This window comes from Paramacrobiotus metropolitanus, unplaced genomic scaffold (assembly GCF_019649055.1).
Source record: "Paramacrobiotus metropolitanus isolate TYO unplaced genomic scaffold, Prichtersi_v1.0 Parri_scaffold0000073, whole genome shotgun sequence".
Taxonomy (NCBI): Eukaryota; Metazoa; Tardigrada; class Eutardigrada; order Parachela; family Macrobiotidae; genus Paramacrobiotus; species Paramacrobiotus metropolitanus.
In genome coordinates, this window is record NW_026570293.1 from 215195 (window position 1) to 234902 (window position 19708).

A 19708-nucleotide genomic window follows, 5' to 3' on the forward strand; every position below is an offset into this window, starting at 1 on the left:
TGCGCTGCAGATGCATCGGATGGTTAGGACAGTTCTTCAGTTTCCACTCAGAAACAATTTGATGTGGGCGATTGCGACCAAAATATGCGTCGTTGTTAACCAAGCACTGCCTCGTTTTCTCCGCGTAACTAAATTCTTTTATGTTCCAGCTGATTATTTTGTTGATAGAGCTGAATTTGATACAGATCACCAGTTGGGTACGTATCTGACCATGGTGAATGAAGTAACGTATCTCGCAAAAGTTAACGACCGGTCGTTGGTTTCACTGAAATGCCGAAGTAGCTGGATTTGATGGTCTTCCATGCCACAACGCAGCCGTTGGGCACAGTAGCTTCGCCAAGCTGGGATACGCTTCCTCGCGCATGCTGAAGCACACGTGATGCGTGCCCTTGTGAAGTTGTGGTCAGCTGTAGCCGTAGCTGTAGGTCAGTTGTGGTCAGCTGGTGTGTTGTGGTCAGCCTCCTTTTAACAGGAGGTCAACATCGACACTGTCGCCTGCGTCGACACCGTCGCTCGATCTTGCCTGGATCCCCCTAGCGTAAGGGCCGGAGCGAAAGCCGACCAGGCTGAAGCAGATAAAAAATACAGCTTCCTGGCAGGAGGTTACGCCGGTCGACGCGTTTGCGCATTAGATTGTACTGTAGTTCAAGCACTGCAGCAAGTGAGCTACAAGCCCGCTTTCAAATGGTCTACTGAAAACCGGGCTTCTACAATGCATAGTTGCAATAATGGATATACAAGTTAAAAAAAGTGGAAATCGGCTAGCAAGGTTTGTTCACGGATCACCAGGAGTAGGCGTTTCATTCTAATACAGAATACTACAGTACTATATAACGCGCAAACGCGTCGACCGGCGTAGCCTCCTACCAGGAAGCTGTATTTTTTTATCGGCTTCAGCCTGGTCGGTTGCCGCACCGGCCCTTACGCTAGTGGGATCCAGGTAAGATCAAGCGACAGAGTCGACGCAGCTGGTTGCATCCCCATCCCATGCCAAACACAGTCCTTTTGTTTACTTAGGTAGCCCCCCACTATGATCAGTGTAAATACGATTTTAGTCTCCATTCGCTAAGCAAATTACTCTAGGGGCGCTATATCATTCGTCGTGAGTCACGGGCTGGCCGCTGGTTTAATGCAGAAAAACATGTCATACTGTAAGGGACGCCAGCGCACCTTTAATGCCCAAGGCTACTCCTTTGGCAATGAAGTAGACCATTGGAGGGGACTAGTGTAGCCGGGCATCAGAGAGGCATTCTCCGGAAAGCCGTAATCCTCTAAATTGGCAGCTTTACAAGCGACTGCTCGCAGCTACTATCAGCTGTGCTCACCAGTTGTACGTGCAGTCTGTAGATCGTGGCTATGTCGTAGTTGCAGTGTGCATATTACAGTGACTAGACGGTTCGCCAGAATTGTACATCCACTGACGAGCGTGTCTCTAGTGTAGCTGTTGAGTCCGAGGCAGGATACCCCCGTTTATTTGGTGTCAATAAGTTAAGATTCGGCGACACCATTCGATACTGTTGTGATCTCTAGATTTTCATTTTTGGATAAGAGGAAAAATATTTTGGATCTAGTTTTCTTTTTGCATTTGAAGGTGTTTCAACTCATTGGTGTTACCGTACGTTCTTTATCATGCATTCTCATTACAACACCCTCGATATAGGAGCAACAAACTGCACAAACAACACTATTTTTGAAAACTTTTATCCTCCAAAACAGCCAAAACCAAAAGCAGCGAAATATACGTCCACAGTACAAAAAAATGCGGCTGCATAATTGTTGGACAAATTTCGAAACTCGCTCGCATTACACGACAGACACAAATGCAGTTCGCTATCAGAAAGGTGACAGAAAGTTATTACCTTTACCATAATAAAATTAACTTGACATACCACAATTTCGATTTCTGAAAGAAACTGCACAAAGATTTATATACCTTGCCAGATTTATCGCGCAACACGATGATGCCTGCAACGTTTCACAAGCCGCTGGCTCTACCGGCTTTCCAGGCCGAGACCTGGTCTGCTTTAAAAAACAGCTGGGAGAAGCAAGGGTAGGCGTCTTCGCCATCGCTGAAGCGGACGTGATGGTGTTCCGCGTTTCGCTGGACATATGTGCCGACGCGGGACGGCTGTCTCACCTTACAACACAGCAGTTGACCGCTTTTCAAAATATCCGCGGCCCGCACCACCTTCGCAGCCGCCACCCGGGCTTCGTTACTGCTGGCGCACCAGGTCAGCACCACCTCGTCCTGCAGCGTGCCTACCACTTTCGCCGGCTGCCACCAACCACCGTCCTGCGCGAACACCTCATCCTGGACGAACGCCTGACCGGCCGCGCTGCTGCGCCGCTCCGTGGAAAAGGCCAGTTTTGTCTCCACAGCGCCGTTCTGGTGCATGAAGATACTCAACAGTTCGCTATCCAGCAGCAGACCACTCTGTCATAATGAAAATAGGTACGACATTAAGGAGCACGAACAGGCGTTTCTGTGCGACCAGCATGGAACGAACAGCTGCAACGATAGGCTAACCTTGCCGGGACCAGCGACAAGCTGCGCGCCAGTCAGAAGCGGAAAGCGGACCAGGAACAGCGCGTCGCCCAACTTCGATCGACGGTTCACTGCGGTGGGCTCCAGATTGTCCCGTTTGCAAGCTGCCATTGCCCATCTGGAGCGCGATGAGTGCAAATGCAACTTGTAAGTCTTCATGGATAATTTCACTGAGGAAAAAAAACTTCGGCTGAGATCGGTACCTCTCAACAGCCGAATAGACGATATTCTCCTCCGACGTGAGAGCGCTGGACTGCAGAATCATCTTTAGCGTTTCCTGTGAAATGGTCGTAAACTGTTCCGTCTGCAGTACTGTGTCGCTCTGCCGTTTCACCAGCTGCAGACATTTCTCCACGACATCCTCAACATGCCACTGAACGGCCTGCAATACAATCGGCGTATTGACTTGCAAAATATTAATAATTCGCTGACTGACAAGCTTCCTTACCTGCTCCAACATGACCACACATTCACCGATATTCATCTCCACAAACTTCGTGTCCACAAACTCCAAGCACATGCTGGCCAGCTCCGGGAGGTCGTACTTGTCAGCGCATCGCATGGTCGGGACGACGTTGCCTGCGGTGAGATTCTCCACGGCATCCGAGTACATGTAGCTGTACGAATATCGAATAACCAGCTGCGTGCGTAACGTGACTTTATTCATTGAGCGGACTACAACGCCATGCATCTAGAGAACATGACGAACCGTGTTTCTTTTACGTACCGGGAGCATGTTGGCAAACGCGTCGGGCATGCAGTCGGGAATGTCGACCTGGGGACCCGTTTCGACCAGGCTTCCGTAGAACATCGTGTAGAACACTGGACTGCGAATGCTAAGAATGTACCTGCAGAGAAAGAATACTGGGAGAAATGGCGGCCTCTTGGGGGTGACTGACGAGGATACTTGTGAGCTTTGAACTTTTTGGCAGCACCGAAATCACCGCCGACGGAGAACTGCATATCGCTCAGATCTCCACTGGTCAACGTTTTCATGGCGTAGCTATAAAGTCCCGAGGCGCGGTGGGCTCGTGGACGCTGGTGGGATGTCGATAGATTAGGATTTGGGATCGCCATTCCAGTACTGGTATGTTTAAACATACAGTATTTGACAGCACGCGATCAAACTATTACAATTGACACAACATCGCCACTCGCCAGTACAGATAAGCTAAGCAGGTAGAATCTTACAAATATACGCGTAATAAAACTGTAGTTGTCTTCACTCTACAGTGAAGACGTAAAAGGAGCGAATATAACTGATTATGTTGAAACTGAATGAAAGCATACTTAGAAGTTTCTCGCAATCCGGACTCCTGATTTCGAGAACCGGACTGTCCCTCAAAAAAGCCTTAACGGGCACTCAGTTGTACGCCGGTAAGTGAGCGGGGTGTCTCGTTCTGTAATCGGCCATCTTTTGGTCAGCCGCGTATGAGCGCAGGTAGTACACCTTACGAACGTACGAACGTGCATTACGAAGTACGAACGTACATTACTTACGAAGTACGAACGTACACCTCGCTTGTGATTGGATGCGCGTCTCTGTCTGTTCTGTGTGTGGGTAGATCCGATATTGTTCCTTGTCTTCACGTCGTACGTGCTGCGCAGTACGCATATGGCGCGCACTTTAGCATGACCGTCTATGGCACTTGGCCAGTGTGAGATTTCTAGCATTGTCTGTTGATAAAGTTTTCGCAATCGCGTCGTTTCTCGCTTTCCACAGCGTAGACGCTATTTAGCATTGCCAGAATTCTTTGGCAGGCAGAATTCCGTAAATTCTGTTCTGCTGTTCTTGGTTATGCAAGTTCTGTGAGATAGTGGAGGACAAACTGCATGCTCTGAACGAATGCCCGGCATATTCCCCACACAGAGAAAAACTGAAGGAGCGCCTAGCCGTCATGGAGCTAGCCATACCCGGTGGCGGGATAGTGGAAACGATGCAGAAGTTATTACAAAGAAAGGATCCACCGACGGAGAACGAGAAAACGAAGTTCTTTTGTTAAGTAATTTTTTTAAGCAGATCCTGAAAGACAGCCGCAAAGTATTTAGCGGTGAGATGTTACTGTTGCCTCCTCACAGCCTGAATGTCAATACTGATTGACGCAGCCGAATATATATAGCCCATTTTCTTGTACAAGTCTGCGTAAATCTTGTTTATCTTTCGTCTATTTTACTATTATTATGTCTGTTTTTACCTTTGCTATGGATGTGCTTAACTTTGATTGCTGTTTTGATATTTGAATGTTAATTAAGTTAATCATACGGCACAACGCATGGTGTGCCCCTGCCAGAAGAAATCTGGGGGAATAAAGTTGCCTTGTCTTGTTCTGCGGCGTGAACCCACATCAGGTCGCGCCTTATACGCGCAATCGGATATACTGTACCTACCAGAAGACGTATAAAAATTTATTGGTTTTCTTATCATCCAGAAGTTATAACTTAAAAAGTCTAGATTATGACTTCTGGACCACGTAATCAGTGTTGCAACAGAGCCACCATTAAATTAAGCGCGATCATTCTACCGAATTCCCTTAATTACACCAGATTTCTGATTATGCACAAATTGTATTACGTTTGCTTGAGAATGTCCATAAATCGCGTACAGTACATGTGCGTGTTTTAGGTTAATTACAAAATGGTCGCATACCCAACATCTCCACATTCAGTACGAATGCAGCGCAGTGCACTGTACGACTGAGTTCAAAATATCCGCTTCGTACAAGTGCACTGCACCGCTTGCGTACAGAATGCTGGGTATGGGGCTATGCGACCATTTAGTCCTACATTGTATGTCCTGGGTTCGATTCCTACTAGGTTGGGTAACTTTAATTCTTTATCATCCTCATTAAACCAAACCAAAAAAAGGCTAAAATTCTGTAAATTAACCAAAAAAATTTCCATTTGCCTGGTATTTATATTAATGTAATTATATAATATTTAATTATATTAAAAGGTTATTTATATAAGTATTAAATATGCAGGCGATTGTATTCTGCGCAACTACTTGTACGAATATATTTTTTATAATTCCAGTGAGAGTACGTATCTGGAGATGTCCTTTCGTTCCAATCTGTTGGCCAAGGTCTGAGCGGAATTCTGTATACTAGTAATCTTCTGTGTTAACTTATTGCTGTTGATCTTTATTAAACTCAGCGGCGTCAGCGCTAACAGCCATTTAGGCCGTTCTCATTCAACGAACAAAGCCTTCGTAACTGGTACCGCCATAACTATAATTTCCAGAATTCGTCATTGCAGAATTTATAACTTAATTATGCAACGAGAACACATCCAGTGCGCACAAATCGCCCGCACTAGACTGAACAGAGAAACGCTTACTCGCGCAGTACTTAAGTATGTGTTAAGACAGTTAAGTTGTTAACACGCATAGTATGGTTAGCACTAAGTACCGAACACATCGACATCTTTCGTCGCAGCGGGCATAAATCAGTCAGAGTCTCCGAATGAATGATAATATTTTGCAGATCCTAGTTGGTTTCGTTAGTCGCAGCGACGGGCCAAACCATCACAGCCGCATCAGCACATTCCTCCGTTTCGCCCGAAACCGCTCGCAGGAATCTGATCCCCTCTTATTCTGGCTGCCTGCCACGGCGCCGCCTTTAGCTTTCCAGGCCTCAACCTGGCTGTCGCGCAGTCGGAGCTCGGAGAAGGGATGGAAGGCCTCGTTATTGTCAGTGTAGCGGATGCGGTGATGCAAGTCTACCCGTCCAAACTGCGCCTGCAGGTAGGTAGCAGCGCACGGTCCCCTTACCGTCATCCCGTATACCGGTTGGTAGCTCTGCAGGATATCCGCCGCCTGCACCACCTTCTCCGTCGCCACACTGCCCTCGTCTCCGTCGCTACACCACGCCACCAGCACCTCGTCCTGCCGCGTCCCGACAATCTTGGCCGGCTCCCACCAGCAGTCCGTTCTTCTCTGAGCGAACACCTCGTCCTATAGTTCAAACACCGGTTGGTAGGTGTGCGAGACCGCACCGCGGCGCCTTTCCGTGGGGAAGGGCAGGTCTGGCTGGACGGCGCCGTTTTGGTGCATAAAGATACTCAGCAGTTCACTGTCCAGCAGTAGACCATTCTGCCAAGAACAAGATAATCGCTAATAACGGCCGATATGTCTTCGACATTTCCTTATGGTAACGGTTTTGCTAAATACTATGTATCTGATTTCCAAACACCCCTTTTATTATCGATATTATTATTATCACGCTGCAGTAGCCAACTCCTTTTATTATAAATATATCTTGTTACTCTTGTATACTAAACATTTAATATATAAATAACCTTTTAACCCGTTGACGGGCATTGGTGTTAGGAAACGACAAGGTGTTTGAGAATTTTTCCCCAGCGAGCGGCAATAGTTAATCGATAACCCATAACGAAATAAGCAATAAGGGACTTCAAAGCAACAATAAAAACATTATTCAACCTTATGTCTCAAGTTAATTAAAAACTACAGGTGCGCGAAAATCGCTAATTTCGACTTGTCTGAGCTCTCTGCGTGCCTTGGTCAACAACTTTCTAGTCGATGATTCAATAAATTCGAGATAAATCAGCAAGGTACAAGTGATAATGCTTTATTCAGAAATGTCCACCATGGCATCCAAAAGTCAAACACTGCAAGGCCATTGTCCGTCAAACACACGTGTTACTTGCTAACGCCATTGCCCATGAAGGGTCTAAAAGAACATGGAATTGGCCACGTGCGCTGTAATCCATTCATCGTAAACTTGCAATGTCTTTTAACGTCACGTTCGACGGGCCGTACTGCGAATGTTAAAAACGAGCAGTCAAATAGCTTTTATTCTAACTGCTAATTAAAAATTTTAAATAATTAGTGTACACCGCGCTTACATCTTGGTGCTTGTTCTCATCTGGGAACATTTCACACAATGCATCCACCAGACAAGCGGGATAAACAGCAGTTTTGATGTCTTCCAGCTTTTTGCCATTTTGTTATCACGAAAAAACTACTAAAGGTTGCTGCAAAACCGTTGTAAAAAACACCAGATACAATCATCACAATCACAGAACCTCAAAAGTACTCATAAATAAATCTCTCTCAAATTTGTATCCAGCTTGAGGGAAACACGCACCTTCAGTTTCCAGTACACAGCACGATAAATCTCGCTCCGCGCTTTCTTGCCAGTATTCCCACAATCAATCTGCTTCTGTACAATGGCTTTCAACCATTGCGGTATAACTAAATCACGTTCCATAAATAATAATTCCATAATCTCCATAATTGTTAAATTTAACGTGCGAACAAAGTAAAAACGCGTGCGAACAAAGTAAATCTATTAAAAACACTCGAAAATTAAAAAATCACCTCCGCCGTGAAGCAGAAGAGCTCTTTGCAATGTCTTTGTTGAGCAACTGCAGTGGTGGTTTGACAACTAATAATTTGGCGCTTGAAAAAAACCAGCGTGCAGCAACAAAGCCGGTAACGCATGCACAGCTGTGACTGCTTAGTGTACCATCCACTACTACGATTTCCCACTTTTTTATTTGCTTCTTCCCGCGTGAAAATTTTGCAAAATAATAATTTCTTTATTCGTTGCGTACTTTTTAAAAATGCCTCAAACACGGGCAAAAACGCTTAAAGAGGCAAAGGATATTTTTGAGGAATTGACAAACAGACCACACCGAGAGATTGACATCGTTTGTCTTCCACCGGAAGCTGGTGTGTGCTCGGATACAGAGGATATTGATGAAAATGATCTGAGACCGCAAATGCCCAAAGATGTGGCTGGAGATCTCGATGTTTGCTACGAGACTGATTCAGAGGCCGAAGACGGTCCAGCTCCAAAGCGAAAGAAAGGCGTCATTCTCCGGCCGGAAGTAGACTGGAAGCCTGACGAGAGCGCTGTCGTGCCATTTCCAGAGCACACGGGAGAAATGCCGAGGAAGCTTGCAAACGAACATCCAGAGCTGATCAGCAAGACACCTTTGGAACTTTTTAAGATGTATTTTGATGATATTGTAGCGACTCATATTATTACGGAATCCGAACGATATGCCAGACAGAACAACGCTGATTTCCAGCTTCCCATGCGTGATCTTTTTTTGTTCATCGGGATACTCTTGTACAGCGGAATTGTGCAGCTGCCTACTACGAGACACTTCTGGATGCGCTCCGCATTGTTCAGCTTTCCGGCCGTTTCTTCGAGGATGTCATGTAAACGATTCGAGGTGAGCAAAGGCAAATAAATTTTGTTGGTGCAGTTTTGCCGTCACCTGGGGCGGGTGCAATATAAGCAGTATTTTTTTATTGTGGAATCAGGATAAGGTCTTGTCGCTTCGGACATAAAACATACGGCACGTACTTCCGGTTGCAGGAACCCATCAAAAAACGCATTTGTTCATCGACACCCTGGGTGGTTGGCAGTAATAATTTAATTTTATTTTTTCTAGAAAATTAAAAAATATTTCCATTTGGCCGACAACGATCACTTGGATCCGGAGGATAAAATGGCCAAAGTTAACCCCTTCTTCACTCTTCTGAAGGAAAAACTTCTTCAGTTCGGGATTTTTGATCCGTTTTTTAGCGTTGATGAAGAAATGATTCCTTATTTCGGGCACCATTCTTGCAAAATGTTCATGAGAGGCAAACCATGCCGGTTCGGGTACAAGCTCTGGGTGTTGTGTGGATCACGGGGATATCCGTACACATTTTTCGCGTATACTGGAAAAGATGCTACGGGCAAGGATGTTGCCGAACTATTGAAGCCACTTGGATCTCGAGTTGTTTTGAAATTGTTGTCTGTGGTCAAGTGTCCAGATGCACACTGTGTGTTCTTCGATAATTTCTTTACGTCTTATGCGCTTTTGGAGGAATTGCGAGCGCTCGGTTTTAGAGCCACCGGCACAGCGCGTGAAAATCGTCTGAAGAAATGTCCGTTTCCGGACAACAAAAAATTTAAAAAAACTGAACGTGGTAGCCACGCTGCCTGTTGCACGGCCAATGTGATTGCTGTGAAGTGGCATGACAATACCGCAGTATGCCTCGCGTCCAACTACGATACCGTTACACCTCTTGGAAAGGCAAAGCGATAAAGTCGCGCCGCGAAGAAGAAGGTTTTAATTGACCAGCCGCGGATGATTGCCAACTATAATAAACATATGGGTGGTGTTGACCTTTGTGACCGGTTTATTAGTAACTTCCGGCCGATGCTGCGTTTCAAAAAGTGGTGGTGGCCACTTTTTTCAAACTCCATTGCCATGATCGCGGTTGCGGCATGGCGAGTTCATGGTGAAGTAGGAGGCAAACTCACACAAATTGAGTTTCTTTCGCAGCTGGTTGAAGAACTGCTGATGTGTGATGCGCCGCCGATCACTACTGCAACTGGACCGTCGACTCCAATTTCTGATGCCGCCCGCTACGACAGTTGTAGCCACATCCAGGAAAAATGCAAGCCCGGACGATGCAGGCAGTGTAAACGCAACTCAGCGTGTCAGAAATGCAGCAAGTGCAATGTTAAATTACACAAGGACTGCTTTGTGAAGTACCATATGCCAGAGTAACGGAAGTTTTAAAACTACTATTGCTAGTATCGTTTATTTTGGGTTTTATACCTGTATTATTGTTCAAAATGCTTGAGAACGAGTTTTGGGCGTTTTTAGTTTTTTGCTGACCAGTGGTCAATTTGTTGACCACTTCTGTATTCCTGTTTTAAAGTGCTTTTTTTGTATTGTATAACGAAGTTATTGCGCTGACATAATGCCTATTTGCTTAATTATTACAGAATTAAACGTTTTTCTGCCGTAGACTGTCCATGGGCATTGGCGTTGGCAAACGACATGCTCACCACCACTGACCTATGGTCAGCACAAGCTCACAAAAAATTCCCTGTCTTAATTGATTTTTTTCATCGGGAAATCCCGATTTTCAAAAGGAAATTCGCACTCCTTCGGGTACCGCCCGCTGGAGGGTTAATATAATTAAATATAATATAATTACATTAATATAAATACCAGGCAAATGGAAATTTTTTTGGTTAGTTTACACAATTTTAGCCTTTTTTTGGTTTGGTTTAATGAGGATGATAAAGAATTAAAGTTACCCAACCTAGTAGGAATCGAACCCAGGACATACAGTACAATCTTAAAAACAGACGTACCAGACTTTGTGTAATTAACCTAAAACAAATATAATTATCCGCATGTGCCCTTAAGAAACGTCATACCCTTAAGAAACTCAAGAACGCAAGACACATTAGAAATTAAATTGGTTTACCAAAACCCTAGCTCGACTTCGTGAAATTTTGGCATCGCCGTATTCGACTTTGTGCCGGTCGACGAAAACTTCCTTCAATTTTTCCAACTAAAAACAAGCCTACCTTGCCTGGACCTGTGGCCAGTTGTGGACCACTCAGCAGCGGAAAACGGACGAGGAACAATGCGTCACTCAGTACCTGCCGACAATTGCCCCCCGACGGCTCCAGACCGTTCCGTTTACATGCCTCCACTGCCCATCTGAAAGCAAGTATTTCAATTGGCATCCGAACTCTATTAACAAATCCCTAACAACATAAAAATACCGGTAATAACAAATTCCAAATAACCACACACAATTTTAGAAAAATATCTCCGGCCTGATTGTTACCTGTCAACGGCCATGTAGACGACATTCTCTTCCGCGGATAGAACGCGGCGCTGCAGAATCATCTTCAGAATGTCGTGCGTGATGGTCGTGAACGACTCTGACCGCAGAATGAGGTCGGTCTCCATTTCCACCAGCTGCAAACACTCTTCCACTACATGGTCCGCCTGCCACTGGACAGCCTGCAATACGCGGTTTCGCAGAACGATTTATAACTGTCGTGTGCCAATCAGCGCGGCAAAGAAGGGCCTGCTTTACCTGCTCCAAGATGGCTATACAGTTTTGGGCATTCAACTGGGCAGCCACGAAATCCGAGCAAATGGCGGTTAGCTGAGGTAAATCGTACTTGTCCGCACAGCGAATAGTCGGGAAGACGTTGTCCATGGTGAGATTGTCTTTATCCACGGCATCAGTGTACATGCAGCTGTAAGATACACATAACTTAAATAACATACTCCGTTCATATTAAACTATGAAATTATTATTAAACTATGAAATTTTCATATTATTAATGAAATTCGACGGTAATATATAAATCAAATTTACGGTAATGTATAAATGAGTTAAAGACTTAAAGTAGGTCTAAAAGGAATTAAATCAGGGTTAGACTACAGGCACCCCTTTCACCCCCGATCTTTATAAACACCCCTCTTGCACCCTGTTTTACTATAGGTACCCCTTTTCTATTAGACTTAATTAATCGAAAAGTGCCTATAGTCTAAGTGGGTGCGAAAGGGGGTGCCTATAGATAACGGGGACGAAAGGGAGTGCCTCTAGCCATTTGCTAAAATTAAATTAATGTAACAATTCACAATAATGCCCCACCCCCCCCCCACCATATCCTAAGGCGCCTTTCCTCCATGCCTCCCCAGGCAAGTGATGTGTAATGCATCAATACAAATTACAACAGGAATTACAGGATCATATAATTGTTGTTTATGGTTAGTAACATTATTTACGCACCTGAGCATATTGGCAAAAGCGTCGGGAATGCAGTCGGGAATGTCAACCTGCGGACCCTTTTCGGGCACGCTGCCGTAGAACATCCTATAGAACACCGGGCTGCGAATACTCACAATGTACCTGCAGAGCCAGAGAATTAGCGAAGATAACGTCATAACAAAGAACTGCAGGTGGACATGCATACTTGTGAGCTTTAAAGACCCTTGCAGCGCCAAAATCTCCACCGACGGAGAACTGCACATCGCTCAGATCTCCACTGACTAGCGTTTCCTTGGTGCAGCTATACAGTCCCGAGAAAGGATCGCGTCGCTCATGTGGTGTCGATTCAGAAAGATTCTGGGACGTCATTTGCGTGTTGATCATGCCAGAATCTGGCAACAGGCTACGAATACACACAACGACCACTAACGCCACAAGTCAACAACAACCCTGCAATGATCAGTAAGCTCAAGCGAAGTAGAAATAATCTTGCAGGCTGAAGTAGGAATGCGGTCCACTCTGCAGGATAAGGTGATAGGAACAAGGGAGAATGTACAGTACCGTATTTAGTGTAGAATGTTTAGAAATTAGTGTCTTTTTACATTTTAGTCAGTTTAGTGGAGAATATTTCAGAAAGTGCTATGTACAAGTCGATTATGACAGAGTCGCCATGCGGAGACAAACCAACGTTCATCCCAATGTCGTACTGTGGCGGCTGTCATCCGAAAATCCGATTTACTGACACTTGGGCGGTGTGGCTTGCGTTTTTGTCTAAAAGTACTGACTTTAGCAAGCTGCCGCAAGTCAACTTTAATTAAAAATCTCTTGTACCAAGGTGATGAAACAACCAACAGATAAACCAGGCCCCTTTGCTGAAATAATTATTACCGACAGCGCCAGGAGTAATAAGTAGGGTTTCAAAAGACGAGTCTTAAGCGAACACAAAGGGTTAAAGTAATCGCGCACTGCAGTAACCACTTCGCACAATGAACTCACAACGTTTGTCAGCGTGAGCAGCTCCTCAAAACTTTCACATGGCCAAAACAACAGCGACATCTAAGGTGCATGTCTTAAATTTAATGGCATTCTCGTAAAGTACACAAAAACATATTGAAGCACGCGCAGACTTAGCATATAACATATTTATCACGCAAACATTGGTTACCCATCTAACTGCGAAAGAGTCATCCTAAAAACACACTTCCTGGTGCACGGTTGTCCAGATGGTTGTAGACATCAAGCAGATTAAACCAAGATACACAAGCTAGCCTCCGCTGCATCTAACCGAGCCCAGGGATCCAGTTCGCTTTATTGGCTTTCCAGGTCGCGACCTGGGTTGCGTGGAGCAGCAGTTCGGAGAAGGTACAGTACCCCTCATCACGCTCGTTGTAGCGGATACGATGATGGGTCTCGCGGTGCAGTGTCATGTAGGTGCCGTTGCGCGGCCCCTGTCCCACGTCAGTATACATCGGTTGGCCGCTTTTCAGGATATCCGTCGCCCGCACCACCTTCTCGGCCGCCAAACTATCCTCCTGGCCGCTGGCGCACCACTTCACCACCACGCGCGCCTGCCGCGTCCCGACAATCTTGGCCGACTGCCACCACCTGCCGGACGGGCTTTCAGCGAACACCTCCTCCCCCGGCTTGAACTCCAGCTGGCCGATGCGCAGGGCCGCACAGCCGCGCCATTCCGTAGGGAAGGGCAGCGGCGGCTGAACGCCGCCGTTCTGGTGTATGAAGATACTCAACAACTCGCTTTCCAGCAGTAGACCAGTCTGTCAAGGGAAGAGAAAGCGTCAGGAATTAAACTGCCATACTCTCACCGTCCCATGTGTAGTGCAAGCAGGATGCTTACACTGTAGGACTGTCCCAAACGGATTGTGCATAGAGCTCAATAAATTAAAAAATATTCAGATTACTTGTTCGTTTATTTGTTTAATCACCTTAATGTCTACAACGATCAGAAACCTGCACGAGGTTGTGGACAAACGTAGAAGATCATCCAAGTTCTCCCAAAATAGCGCAGCCCGAGCACATAATAAGCAACACTGAACACTCAACTGCATCAGCTCTAATGAGCGTCAGAAAAATGGTGACAGTACAGTCCCCACTGGCAATGACTGTGTGGTCATACTTTCTTGACCTTATGAGATTTTTTAAGACCATGCAATCCGGGCTTTGAAATATTTTCGCGCTTCTTCAAAATACGCAGCACTCCAAATAAGCGCATGTGTTTGGTTCTGAATTCAACCAACAACCATTGCCAAAATATGCAGGAAGGTAACTTCTAAGTAATATTTGATTTTCGTATGAACGATTTGTGGGCCACTTGGCTCGAGTTCAGTCATGCAGCAAGAGCGTTTCCCGTATGAAAAGCGCATCGAAATATGCTGCGACGGGCTCACCTTGGCGGGACCTTCGGCCAGTTGCGCGCCGTTCAAGAGCGGAAAGCGGACCAGGAATAGCGCCCTGCCCAGCATCTTCCGACGATTAGTCCCGGAGGGCTCCAGATCGCTCCGTTTACACGCCTCCACGGCCCATCTGCAACATGATGACAGAGCACATGATTTCTGCGTGCGAGGAACTTACTACAGTTCATCAGGGAATTTTGGCCTCAGAGGCGTAAACAGAGGGTGTGGCTTTCACAGCCAAACAAAAAACGAGAATGTTTTGGCTCTGTGCATCCCCTACATCTATTCTACCCATACATTCATCTATACAGGAGAAAAATCAAAGTGCAGCAGTAAGTACAGCAGCCAACAGGTACAGTACGCATACAACCACAACCACGCATTCGTACAGTAAGTTTAAGCCTCAAATTTACTGTACGAGTAGTGAATGCAATTTTTGCCTCACTCTTTGAGGCAAAAATTGCCGAACTACAAGAAATAAACTACTGCATCATCACCCTACAATAAACAAATGCTTCGATTATCACACCGAAAACATTTGCCGTATAAAGAAATATATGTCTCAGAAAACAAACATTTTGTGTCCGCTGTATACAAGTACCGTTCAACGGCCAAATAGATGGCGTTCTCTTCCGCGGAGATGGCGCTGCGCTCCAGTACCATCTTCAACGTGTCCTGCGCGATGGCCGTGAACTGCTCCGACTTCAAAATGACATCGCTCTGTAATTCCACCAGCTGCAAGCATTTCTCCACAATGTCGTCAACTTTCCACTGAATGGCCTGCAAAAGTCATAATAACCGAAAACATTGCACGGTAAAAATCCACGCGGTAGAAGAATATTACCAGCTCCAGCAAGGCCATACAGTTCTCGGCATTCAACTGGGTGGCAACGTATTCCGCGCAGATGAGATCCAGCTGCGGCAAATCGTACTTGTCGGCACAGCGCATCGTCGGGAAAACGTTATCCACGGTGAGTTTCTTCACTTTATCGGTGTACATGTAGCTGTACGAGTACAAACATAACACAATGAGTGTGAGCCACTCTGCATGCCTTCACGACGGTGTACGTGCTGCCACGCAGTGTACAGATAAGTACCCATCCTCTGTACCTCAGCATGTTCTCAAACGCATCGGGCATGCAGTCGGAAATGTCAATCTGCGAGCCTTTCTCGGGCACACTGCCGTAGAACATCCTATAGAACACCGTGCTGCGAATGCTGACGATATACCTACAGAGCCACAATGTTAGGAAAGATAATCGGGCGAAGGGATGCTGAGCCTGTATACTTGTGCGCTGGAACACCGGTCCCGCATCGCTGTCAAACTGCTGAGCGGCTTTGGGCGCCATCCGCAGGCACTCGCCAACGGTAAACCGAAGAAGGTTACGTGTGGTGACGATGGCCGGGTCCAGGAGGCGCACCGCGGCGTCCCAGGCGTCGAGTTGTTCCTTACTACCCTGGGCGTACTGAAACGGGTTAACGGTAAGGACGGCTTCCAGGCGGGCCACCATCTCGGGATTATCGTGACGGAAACGGGTCACGCGGCGGCGCATGACTGCAAACAAATAACATTGTCAAGTAACACCGAAAACCGACTTCAGATTCGTGCTCAGCGCATCAAATAACCCCTAAGAAACGGGTTTCAAGCCATTTCACCACGCAGTTATCGAGATCTCAAAACATGTCGAAAATGTGACATTTCGATAACTTTTCACGGTAAAATTTTTTTTCACGGTAAAATAAAAAAAATACCAACAGATGGCATATTGTCCAAGAAAACACTACGTAAGTTAGGTAACCTAATGGCATAATAAATCTATGCCTCAATGACAAGAAAGGCATCGGAGAAGTGTTATCCGAGGTAATCAAACCAAAAAACGTATGAAAATTTTCTGAACTGGGAAACGCATGTTTTCACAGCCTCGTAACAATATCTCCGGTTACGGGGTTTCGCTCCTCGCACTGTTGCTTGATATAGCAATGATAAAAGAATAGTTATTATCACCATAATGCAATTCTGCACAAACTAGAAGGTCACCCTCTGGTCATCACAAATACAAGCAACCATTCTGCGAGCAACATTAAAATTTACAGAATGTAAATTCGAAATAAACGCCGGCAGCATGAAACCGGCCGAAAAATTCCGGACGAGGCGAAAATTAATGCCAGTAAACCGGGCAAACCTCCGGTGCTTGCGTCGCGACCCAAAGTTACGAGTACTTACGTTTTCGATGATCTTTTGGCTCGTAACTCGCGTCACTATCCTCTGCGCCAGCATCCAGCAGTGTATCCGCATCTTCCTCTTCTGTTCAAAATAAATATTAGAAAAACTCACTGGGGAAGTGCACCGCTGCTGGCTGGCACTAAAAGACCCAAGCCAAGCAGGATACCGAATTTCTTTTACCACATTTATAAGAATTTGATTGTTCCATATTCGATTTTGTTATAATGAACGTGTCGATTCTCTCAGGATTATTTGCTGCAAAAATTTTAACTGCGTGATCGATAAAAGTCCTATTTCTTCAGAGTAAAGGACCTTCGCTTCGCTGCGATGGTCGATAAATCAACCGAGCGATAAATTACCGTGCTCTATGTCCATTTCCGGGTCCGTAACGACATTCACATGGTTCAGATCTTCGTTGTCATCATCCGTTATGTTTCTTTCGGGAAAAATTGAATCCTGCGTTTCCGGTGGAAGGAGATCATCGGCGCCGCTCAACATGACATTTTCATCCGGCGAACTGGGCAAAGCAGACTCGCCAACGAGATCATCACCGTGCAATTGCGGCAGGACATCGTCACCAGCGTTCAGCTGGTGCATGGCTAAAAAAATACAAACTTTAATAGGCAATTTAGTTTATTAAGTCGCCTATTAAAATTATTAGGCAAAAATTTATTAGGCAATTTTATTAGGCAATTTATTTTCTGATTTATTAGGCAAAAGCCATCAAAATAACGAAAGATCCAGTCCCAGGCACACCACTTTGCAGTTAAAATTTAGATATTAAAAAGACGTCCAAAATCGCTATCCTCCCATGGGTAACAGGCGAAACACTTAACACAGCCGTAGCTTTTACCCTGATATGGCTAACGCAAGCTAAATTTCAGTGAATATTTCCATCGAATTTTTTTACCAAATATTTATTTTGATCATTATGATCTCCGTTTTCACCAAAATAATATTATCACCAGGTGTAACAACTCACCCGACTGATTATCAGCTTTTTTAAGCCGCTTCGTGACCTTCATCTCCTGGGCATAACGGGCCGAGTACCAGACCCTCAGTTCTTCCCCACCGATGATCTCTCTCATCGCCATAAAATACACTTGTCCGCCCATATCGTACACACTCAAATTCCGCTCGGCCGTGTTGCGGGCCAAGCGAACGAACTGCATCCAGTTGCAGCCGTGCAGAGACTCCGTGTGGCAGCCTGCATCCCTGTGCAGCGTGGAACGGTCATCAAGGGTGGAAAGGGTCCGCTGCAGCTTCGCGTGGGAACAGGTTACGCCACGCATCGGGCCCATGACGGTGCGGGCGGCAATGCGACACCGCGCGCGAACGCCGCTCGGAACAGCTGCAAAGGATATCATAACTGACATATACGGTGCCATAGTACAAGCAAGGAGCACCAAGGTCCAAGATAGCGCACAGGTAATAAAACAAATAAAAATGTAAAACAACATAGTAAAATTTGTAATATAAATCAAAAGCACGATACAGTAACGTTCTTTTTGCAGTCTTTCTTACCATCAGCCTGCTTTCGAATGAAGGAGAGGGATGAGGGGAGCGTGGCCAGCGCCAAGGGCAGCACCTTGGTATCGGGGATCCGCCGCGAATGCACCGGGCACGGCTCATCCGGGACATTCCGGGAGCAGTAAACGCAGCCACCGTTGGATTGCGTAGTTCCGTTATTTTCTGATCTGCACCCTAAAACATACAGATAACTTTCAATACTTCGATTGCAGTACTTTCGCATTCCGAACATTCAGCAATATGGATTCGCCGCACTGCAGACTCGAGACACGATATTCTCCGCGTTGTTGCACAGCAGCACAGGAAGAAATTTTGGGAAAATTCATTATGTGATAATTTGCGTTGTTGTACAAGCTCGTAATAAAAAAAAACCACAAGCTTTCTTTAATGTGGAAAGCAACGCAGAGGATGCCCTGTCTCTGGTGTGCTGTACGCGAATCCGTACTCTGTGAGAGTGTTCGGAATGCGGTAAACGTCCCAAGTACTGCTTTTAAAGTTAAATTTGCAGTAACCTAGAACTGGAAAAATGGCATCAAGGACCCCCCCTCGCAAGCACGATGCCTACCTTTCCTCGATTTCGTTCCGAAATCCAACGATAATGCTGCTGGCGACGGGCATGTGGCAGCAGGCATGCTGGAAAATGCTTGGGCTGCAACGGCAGCAGAACCTTCCGAAGATGCTGCACCATGCAGCTGTGCATCGGGTTCTTGTGCAACAAACATCAGCAGATAGGAAGGAGCGTTCACTGTTGTAACCGCTGCATTAGAACATTCTTGCGTATCCACAACCCTTGGACTCTTCTTCGACGGCACAGCATCACGTACTAATAATCGACGTCTGCCACTTTCTCCACATAATGCCAACTGATAAGCAAAATTGAAATCAGAAGCATTAAAATGCTCCGAACAAATTACTGCTTGTGAAGATGGTTCTTTAGCCTGCTCACAAAAACTATACCATTCTTCCCAACGACTCAGCTCTTTCTCTTTACAAGGAAAAGAATGCCAACTCAACTTCTTATCAGCCCCTCGACGATTTTCGCACGTATAAACAAAACATCTCATTTTCGCCATTTTCAAAGTAATGAAAATCTAAATAAAATCAGCAGCTGCAACTGATTAATTTAATATTAAAATGCAAAACTTGTCATAGCAATTTAGCCAAAGCAAAAAAGCAAGCGTTCAGACGAACGACGTACAGCGGCGGCTGTCGCCCGACCAGCAGCAGTCCATGTTTCCGGTTCATTGAGCACCGGTCACTGTTGCGACGGAAGTCTAATGTTCATCCATCTTTATCTCTATGTTTATGTACTTTGTAGTACAGTTTTCATTAACTTAAGCTTTTTGTTTATGCTTATGCGGCAAAGCCTTATGTTTATGAGTTATAATAGACCGAGCGAAGCTATCCATTCTAAGACCTGCTAAACGGCGTGGCACGCAAGG

General features: G+C 45.7%; 3 protein-coding genes across 10 annotated transcripts; all 3 read right to left on the reverse strand.

Annotated features, from left to right (window-relative positions):
* Window positions 1-1655: 1655 nt before the first annotated feature.
* On the reverse strand, window positions 1656-3646 carry LOC129595001 (BTB/POZ domain-containing protein 6-like). Of its 2 annotated transcripts, XM_055491899.1 has the most exons (6): window positions 3453-3646; window positions 3273-3393; window positions 2994-3185; window positions 2749-2927; window positions 2528-2663; window positions 1656-2434 (listed from the first exon to the last, which is right to left on the reverse strand). In XM_055491899.1, the coding sequence occupies exons 1-6, from the start codon at window positions 3644-3646 to the stop codon at window positions 1976-1978; spliced, it is 1281 nt and encodes a 426-aa protein (XP_055347874.1). In that variant the 3' UTR covers window positions 1656-1975. The 2 variants fall into 2 exon arrangements, with proteins under 2 accessions (XP_055347874.1, XP_055347873.1); XM_055491898.1 differs by having other exon boundaries at window positions 2994-3162; window positions 3273-3646.
* Window positions 3647-6497: 2851 nt separating this feature from the next.
* On the reverse strand, window positions 6498-12735 carry LOC129595002 (BTB/POZ domain-containing protein 6-like). 5 transcript variants are annotated; one of them, XM_055491900.1, is made up of 6 exons: window positions 12307-12735; window positions 12123-12242; window positions 11418-11583; window positions 11163-11341; window positions 10897-11032; window positions 6498-6635 (listed from the first exon to the last, which is right to left on the reverse strand). In XM_055491900.1, exons 1-6 carry the CDS (start codon window positions 12483-12485, stop codon window positions 6498-6500), a joined length of 918 nt encoding a protein of 305 aa, XP_055347875.1. In that variant the 5' UTR covers window positions 12486-12735. The 5 variants fall into 5 exon arrangements, 3 of the variants coding, with proteins under 3 accessions (XP_055347875.1, XP_055347876.1, XP_055347877.1); XR_008691250.1 differs by having other exon boundaries at window positions 6510-6635; window positions 10897-11079; XR_008691251.1 differs by lacking the exon at window positions 6498-6635 and adding an exon at window positions 7608-7760 and having other exon boundaries at window positions 10897-11079.
* Window positions 12736-12945: 210 nt separating this feature from the next.
* LOC129594996 (BTB/POZ domain-containing protein 6-like) lies at window positions 12946-19369 on the reverse strand. Of its 3 annotated transcripts, XM_055491891.1 has the most exons (9): window positions 19224-19369; window positions 18832-19129; window positions 18261-18440; window positions 17719-18087; window positions 17096-17335; window positions 16737-16817; window positions 15801-16067; window positions 15623-15742; window positions 15177-15516 (listed from the first exon to the last, which is right to left on the reverse strand). In XM_055491891.1, exons 1-8 carry the CDS (start codon window positions 19224-19226, stop codon window positions 15624-15626), a joined length of 1557 nt encoding a protein of 518 aa, XP_055347866.1. In that variant the 5' UTR covers window positions 19227-19369; the 3' UTR covers window positions 15177-15516; window position 15623. The 3 variants fall into 3 exon arrangements, with proteins under 3 accessions (XP_055347867.1, XP_055347866.1, XP_055347865.1); XM_055491890.1 differs by having other exon boundaries at window positions 18832-19369; XM_055491892.1 differs by lacking the exons at window positions 16737-16817; window positions 17096-17335; window positions 17719-18087; ... (1 more) ...; window positions 18832-19129; window positions 19224-19369 and adding exons at window positions 12946-13876; window positions 14507-14642 and having other exon boundaries at window positions 15114-15292; window positions 15357-15516; window positions 15801-15930.
* Window positions 19370-19708: the final 339 nt, after the last annotated feature.